At 38.1% G+C, this 7,667-nt stretch overlaps 1 protein-coding gene across 1 annotated transcript in view; it reads left to right on the top strand.

The window, feature by feature from the left end:
- Positions 1 to 1,808: 1,808 nt before the first annotated feature.
- Positions 1,809 to 7,667, top strand: part of l(3)mbn (lethal (3) malignant blood neoplasm) — a 41,486-nt gene continuing 35,627 nt past the window's right edge. Inside the window, exons 1-2 of the mRNA XM_073979930.1 lie at positions 1,809 to 2,630; positions 2,717 to 2,837. Coding sequence (XP_073836031.1) covers positions 2,598 to 2,630; positions 2,717 to 2,837 — 154 coding nt within the window. The 5' untranslated portion in view covers positions 1,809 to 2,597. The remainder of the gene's footprint in view (positions 2,631 to 2,716; positions 2,838 to 7,667) is intronic.

Below are 7,667 nucleotides of genomic sequence, written 5' to 3'. Positions count from 1 at the left end.
AATTCTGAAGAGACCTTAAATACATTGGATCTGTCCGTAGGTGAAAGTTTCACTTCACATTGGCTGAGGGTATATATCTGTCGGCAAAGCCGACTGACACTTTTTTACTTGCTCAAATGGAATTGTAAAGGACATCTGGTTTTTACCATACATATGTTCATATTTTGGTATATTCCCAGTACGAGTATCGTTGTGAAATTTTTACCAAAATAATACTTGTAGTTCTGTTTTCAGAGATATAATGGCATTCGTGGGCATGTCAATACTACATAACAAAGTGGTCGGAAAGCTCTAAAAACAATTAAAAAAAGTATCAGTCGACTTTGCCGACGGAGATATACCCTCAGCATATGTGAATTTAAACTTTCATCTACGGACAGATTGAATGTATTTATGGTCTTTTCAGAAGTTTGTGGCCCTTTTTGGACATTTGAACTTGCCAACACAAATGTGGATTCGGATTAAAGTTCAAAAGTGTTGCGGAGTAGGTACTTAAAAGAATGGACCGACTTGGTCCATTATGGAAGTGGATCTTATTTTAAGAGTCATATCTCTTCGATAACTAATCATTTCAGGGGGACCAGTATGCAAAGAAGCATGGACTTATCCACGGACAACATAATATCGCTGTAAACAGGACCTCAAAGAAGAGCATCGGTATACATTTCCAAAGGATCTTCGAACAGACCCTAGTGCTGAACTTTTGTGGGGGAGGTACCCTAAGGAGACCATTTTAGAAGTTAAACTAAATTTGGGCAAAATATTAGGAGATCTAAACTTTTGACCAAATTGGTGCATACCATTTTAGTGAAATTTTTTAATATTGAGGGGAAGTACCGGATTTTGTGGACCGGCATTGCCCATCTTCGAACTGAATCAAAGTTTGAACATAATACGACGAAGGCCAAATTTTGGACCAAATCAGTTGACCAGTTCGAGAGTTAACATGCTTTTCAGCCACTATATATGGTGCCATGGCGGTTTTTAAGACCTTTTGGGACCCAATCGGTTACTCCCTTCAAGAGTTATCGTGCGCACAAATTTTCCAAACAATTTCGAACTTTTGTGGGGGAGGTACCAGAAGGAGTGGACCGATATCAACCGAATCGGTTGATCCGTTCGAGAGTTATCGTGATCTCCAGCCAGCCAGACAGATGAACGGAAATGGCGAAATCAACTTCAAATTGTCTGAAACGGATTTCGTTCAAACATACTTGGGGTCTAAAACAATTATTTCGATTAGCCACATTTTGCCCGTATGAAAGTATATGTACCTCGTTATCAAAAATTCTGAGGGTATAATTATACTCCTACGCAAAAGTCCTATTCTTTTGCGTGTTAATGCATTTTAAGTTTACTTGTCCTGAGATGTTGTTCCCTGAATGTCCCAATATTTCTTTCATACACCTCTTGCGCTAAAACTGTTATGGTCTTTGTTCCTATGCCGTAATTTTTATTTGGTGGACTGCATTGATTGGGTCTTGCACTGCAATAATTAGGCCCTGTTTTTGGTACCTACCCCACAAACGCCAAAAGAAAAAAAAAAATACCAAAAATGTGTATGTGTACGACAAACATTAAGCCCGGTTATACATATGGATGGATGCTATATTTAAAACATGTACGAGCTTTCTTTTCTATTATCCAACGAAAGCTAATTAATTCATAATTATAAAACATTTAAGAGCTTTATTTGCTATTATCCAACGAAAGCTAATTAATTCATAATTATAGACATAAAAAAGAGATAAACCTATTTATAAACGAATGCAAAATTAAAAAATCCCAACAAGGCTAAGAAATGAAGCAGGTGATATTCGCAATTCACTGAATAAATTAATTACCCAAATGGAAGAGAGAAAGAAAATACGCTGGGAATTTGCAAATATTTCGATTTCATTTCTTAAAACAAAAATTCTCACAACGTTCTGTGAGCCAAGCGGACGACGTACTCAATGAATTATCATTTCATTGTGACAACATCGGAGACATCGATCGCATGCGAAATTGTCGATGTGTGCGTGAATTTTAATGCTAAAACATTAGAGCACCCTGACATTATGCCAAGAACAGACAACATCGAGTTGGGTTAGGCGGTAGCATCTGCCGCCAGAATCACAGAGATACAGAATCTCAACAACTTTAAGCACTTCTGGTCCTAAAGTGTTAGAGGTGGTGATGGTGTTGGTGCTGTGTGAGGAGAATTTTTGTTAAGAGGCTATAAACACGGTTTTACGATTCCAATGTTTTAAAATGTTTACCTAATGCTTTGAGCCCAGTCAATATCGAGACGGCTGTCGTAAGGTGTGTTTCACAAGTGGCCAGCTTCCAAAGGAAAAACGAGACAACACAAAAATCAACAATAACAAAAATAATAAAAAGAAATTACAAAAACAAACTGAATGCAATCAAAAAAATAAATAAACAAAAAGTGAGGCAGATTTGTGAAACCTAGACTACAACAAAAACAAAATAAGAATAGTGATTATTATTACAAATTTATGTTTACGACTTGGAATTAAATTTGAAAAAAGTATAAGAAACAAAGAGGAAATTTTAAAACAATTTAATTAGTTCTTTACAATTAAGCCGGCATTATGACAAGGCTTTATAAAATCGCTGCCAGTGTTGTAAGTGTAATAATCAAATCAAATCAAAAATATCTACAAAAAAATCATCTAATTATCCTCTCAAATTTCTTCGTTTCTCATTCAAGTTCATTGTGGCAGTGTGCTGCAGTAATCTGCTGCTGCAATGCTCAGCTCAATCAACAACGGTGCGTCCCTACAAATTCGGTTTCACCATTGATGAACAGCAACATCGGAGTGAACAAAGAGGTTCGTATGCTATCAATGAAGGCCATTTGTGCCATATATAATGTATTTTGCAAATCTCTTACCGGTCTAAATGATTGTGACATGCCACCATGCGCCTTCATCATCATCATCATCATCAGCCGAAGCATTAGCATTGTAATGGCTGTATTGGGCAATAGGTTAAAGTGAATAGCAGACGTTTAGTTTAGTGTCATCATAATAGCAAAAAACAAAACATTGATGACCAATTCAATGCAAAGATCAGTTATGACCAAGTCATGCTGCTGGCAGCCTGTTTGGCCTGCCACATATCTGTGTATATCCATAATTATAATCTGTTAACTGGTTGGCGGCAAATATTGCATAAAGATATTTTGTCAATATTTGTTAAATGTCCATACCGCCTGGTATTATATTCTAAGAATTTACACAGTGGGAGATATTTAGTTACTTAAATATGTATGTACAGTTAGTTTTTCCGAGAGTTATTACGCACGATAACTCTTGAAGCGAGTAACTGATTTGCTTCATACTTTGCACATCGTGAAATTTCCACCAGACTTATATGAGGTTCCAACATGGACTCAATCGGTCCACTCCTTCGGGTACTTCCCACAGAAACTTTCGGAAAAGTTCACTTTAGGACCTGCTCTCCAATCGCTTTGATTTTTGTTGTACTTGTATATACTGTCGCCTATACTACTGTCGCCTATGTCACTGTGTGTTGTGGTTGGAGCTGAAGATAACAAACGGTCCAAAATTTGGCCTTCGAAATATTTTGTCCAAACTTAGTTTAATTTCGAAGATAAGCAATACCAGTCCACTCCTTCAGGTACCTCCCCCACAAATGTTCAAAATGTTTGGAAAAAATTGTGCGCACGATAATTCTTGAAGGGAGTGGTCGATTTGGTTCATACTTTATACATCCTAATATATCTACCAAATAGAGATCAGGTACCTACCACACAAAATTTTGGAAAAGTTCACTTTAAAACCTGCTCTCGAATCGCTTTGATTTTTGTTGAAGCAACTAGCATTCGCTGCCTCAATTACGGCAGTAAAAGTTTTTCAGGGGCAAGTTCATACTTTTTAAGAAAACAGCCCGAAAGTTGTAAAAACCTCTATGGCACCATATGTAGTGGGTGGAGAACTCGAACCGAATACTGCGTTCGTCCACACTTTGGATATTGTAATATTTTTTCGAATATTAGATGAAATTCGAAGGTGGTGCTTATAGGTCTACTCCTTCCGGTACCTCCCCCACAAAAGTTCGATAATATTCGCTAAAAGGGTACGTGCGACCGATTTGGTCCAAACTTTGCATCTCTAAATATTGTCGAAACTTAGTTTATGTTCAAATTAAGGCTCTATCTGTCCAATCGTTATGTGGTTCGATAAACTTTTAAACATTTTTACCGAAGGTTGCCCTGTTTACAGCGATATTATGTTCTTTGTAGGCTAGTGTTAAAAAAGGCCCTATCTATCGAAATCCTCGCAAATTTTTGAACTTTAATCCTATCCATACTTTTGTCGGTTCAAACGCCCAAAATCTTGAAAACCCCCTTAAATACATACGTTTTTTTGAAAAAAATTACACAGGCTGAGGGTATATCTCTGTCGGCAAAGCCGACTGATACTTTTTTACTTGTTATACCCTCAATATTTATGCTAACGAGGGTAATACATACATATTCATACGGCCAAAAAGTGCCTCATCAAAATAATGGTTGTATGTTTGGACGAAATCCGTTTCAGACAATTTGGAGACGATTTAGGCATGTACGTGCGTCTGTCTGTCTGGCTGGCTGGAGGGCACGATAACTCTTTTAACTTAGTTTAATTTCGAAGGTGGGTTATATCGGTCAACTCCTTCTTCCGGAAGGTGCCTCTCCCACAAAAATTCGAAAATTCGGAAAAAAAAGTTCGGTTTAGGACCTGCTCTCGAATCGCTTTGATTTTTGTTGTTGCAACTTGCATTCACTCTCCCCCATACGACGGTACAAGTTTTATCAGGGGCAAGTCCAAACATCCCTGGAAAACAGCCTGAAAATTGCAAAAAAAACCCTATGACACCGTGTGTAGTCGTTGGAGCTCAAGATAATCCTCGAACGGATCTGCCGAGTCGGTCAATAATTTGGCCTTCAAAATATGTTGTCCAAACTTAGTTTGAGTTCGAAGATAAACCATATCAGTCCACTCCTTCAGGTACCTCCTCCACAAATTTCAAAAATGTTTGGAAAAGTTGTGCGCAAGATAACTATTGAAGGGAGTGGCCGATTTTGTTCATACTTTACACATTCTTATATATCTACCAGATATAGATCAGGTTCGAATATGGACTATATTTGTCTACTCCTTCGAGTATCTCCCACACAAAATTTTGGATTAGTTCACTTTAAGATCTGCTCTCGAATCGCTTTGATTTTTGTTGAAGCAACTTGCATTCGCTGCCTCAATTACGACGGTAAAAGTTTTTTGTAGGGACAGCTCCATACTTCCTTTATACACCGGTCAATACAACACCGGTCCACCACTTCCGGTGCTTCCCCTCAATATTTAAAATGTCACTAAAGTGGTATGCACGATATATCCTGAACGGTGCAACCAATTTGATCCAAAATTTGGATCTTCTTATATTTTGTCCAAAGTTAGTTTAACTTCTAAAACGGTCCATATCGGCCATCTTGTTACGGTACCTCCCCACAAGAGTTCAACATTTGTGTTTAAGTGCAGTTTAGAGTCTGTTCGAAAATCCTTTGGAAATGTATACCGATGCTGTTCGTCGCGATATTATGTTTTCCGTGGACAAGTCCATGCTTCCTGGCATTCTGGTCCATATGACTCCCAAAATAAGATCCACTTCCTCCGCAACACTTTTGCACTTTAATCCTAATCCACATTTCTGTTGGCAAGATCAAATGTTCAAAAATGGTCACAAAATTGCGAAAAGATCTTAAATACATTCGATCTGTCCGTAGATAAATGTTTAAATTGACATAAGCTGAGGGGATATCTCTGTCGACAAAGCCGACTGATACTTTTTTACTTGTTCGAACTTGAAATGCTAGATGTTGGTAATGTTTTCTCCCATGAGCCAATGCAATATGTATTTTAGAAACTTCTTGGAAACTTCAAATCTCAAATTACGGGTTATTCAATCAAAATGTATCTAAAACCCTCAAAATACTGACAATCGAGCGGTAGCGTTGTATGGGGGCAATAGCAGCAACTTGGAACATTTTTTTGTGTAGAAGTTTCGTAACTGCAGTGAACCTCAAATGTCAAATGGCGGGTAGTTCACTTTAATTTAGCTAAACCTTCAGGTACCATTATATGGAGCTATACAAAAACGGGGGCCGGCCGAATTTGTTATACCCTCCACCACGAGTTGTATTGAAGCAAAACAGAACAATTAGTTTCCTTTCGTTTATGAAGAAGAATAAATACTAAATTCCAGCAAATTCTGTAAAACCTGTGGCTAATTTTCAAAATACCGAAAATACCGTGATCCTGTAGGTACACATTTCTGGGGGAAAGTTTCATACGAACAACGAAGACTAAATACCAAATTTCAGCAATTTCGTAGGAATATTGAGGAGACAACCTTCAAAATACCGAAAATTGGGATGTTATGGGGGTTATATGAAGGCGTGGACTATACCCACAAATTTAGTGGGGAAAGTTGAATATACCAAATTTCAGCCATTTCGGAGGAATATTGAATCCACAACCTTCAAAATACCGAGAATCGGGAGGTACCGTTCTATTGGGGCTATGTAAAGGCGTGGACCTGTAGGTACAAATTTCGGGGGGAACGTTTTATACGACCAACGAAGAGTAATTACCAAATTTCAGCCATGTCGGATCAATATTGAGGCCACAACCTTCAAAATACCGAAAATCGGGAGGTTCCGCGGATCTACGCCGACAAATTGCATATGGAAAGTTTTATACTCCAAATGAAGAATAAATACCAAATTTCAGCCATTTCGGAGGAATATTGAGGCCAAAACCTTTAAAATGCCGGAAATCTGGAGTTACCGTTCTATGGGGGTAATACCCACAAATATCAGGTAGAAAGTTTTGCATGCCCAACAAAGACTAAATAGCAAATTTCAGCCATTTCGGAGGAATATTGAGGCCACAATCTTCAAAATACCGAAAACCGGGACATGCATTTCAATGGGAGCAATATGAAGGCGTGGACCTATACCCACAAATTTCAGGTGGAATATTTTGCAAGCCCAACGAAGACTAAATACCAAATTTCAGCAATATCGGAGGAATATTGAGGCCACAACCTTCAATATACCAAAAATCGGGAGGTACCGTTCTATGGGGACTACATCAAAACGTGGACCTATGTAAACATTTTATGATAGAAATGTTTCTTAGCCTCTGGAAACACAAAATGTAAAGTTACAACCGATTCTGTGGTCAAATGGGACTAATGCATTCAAAATATCGTAAAGTGACGCGTACTATATACGGGGTGTTATATGGGGGCTATACCAAAACGTGGACCTATATAAACAAACTTTGGTAGAAATATTTTTAGCCTAATTACCAAATTACAACCGATTCGGTGGTCAAATGGGACAGATATCTTAAAAATTCATTAAAACGACGACGCGTCACTTTGTATGGAGGCTATACGAAAACGTGGACCTACATAGCCCGCTTTCAATACCAAAAGTCCTACGTACATATAATAGATTTTACCAAAATGTCATCCACCTATTTCAATCCGTTCGGACGCTAGAGTGATTTCCACAGATGGGCAGACAGACGGACATGGCAATATCGATGTAGAATTGCACGCTGATCAATAATATATATAGTTTGTGGAGT

The sequence above is a fragment of the Musca autumnalis genome, unplaced genomic scaffold, assembly GCF_047663935.1.
Source record: "Musca autumnalis isolate F117 unplaced genomic scaffold, ASM4766393v1 scaffold_4, whole genome shotgun sequence".
Lineage (NCBI taxonomy): Eukaryota > Metazoa > Arthropoda > Insecta > Diptera > Muscidae > Musca > Musca autumnalis.
The sequence above is the reverse complement of the archived record's forward strand: the minus strand, read 5'-3'. Positions and strand labels throughout refer to the sequence as shown.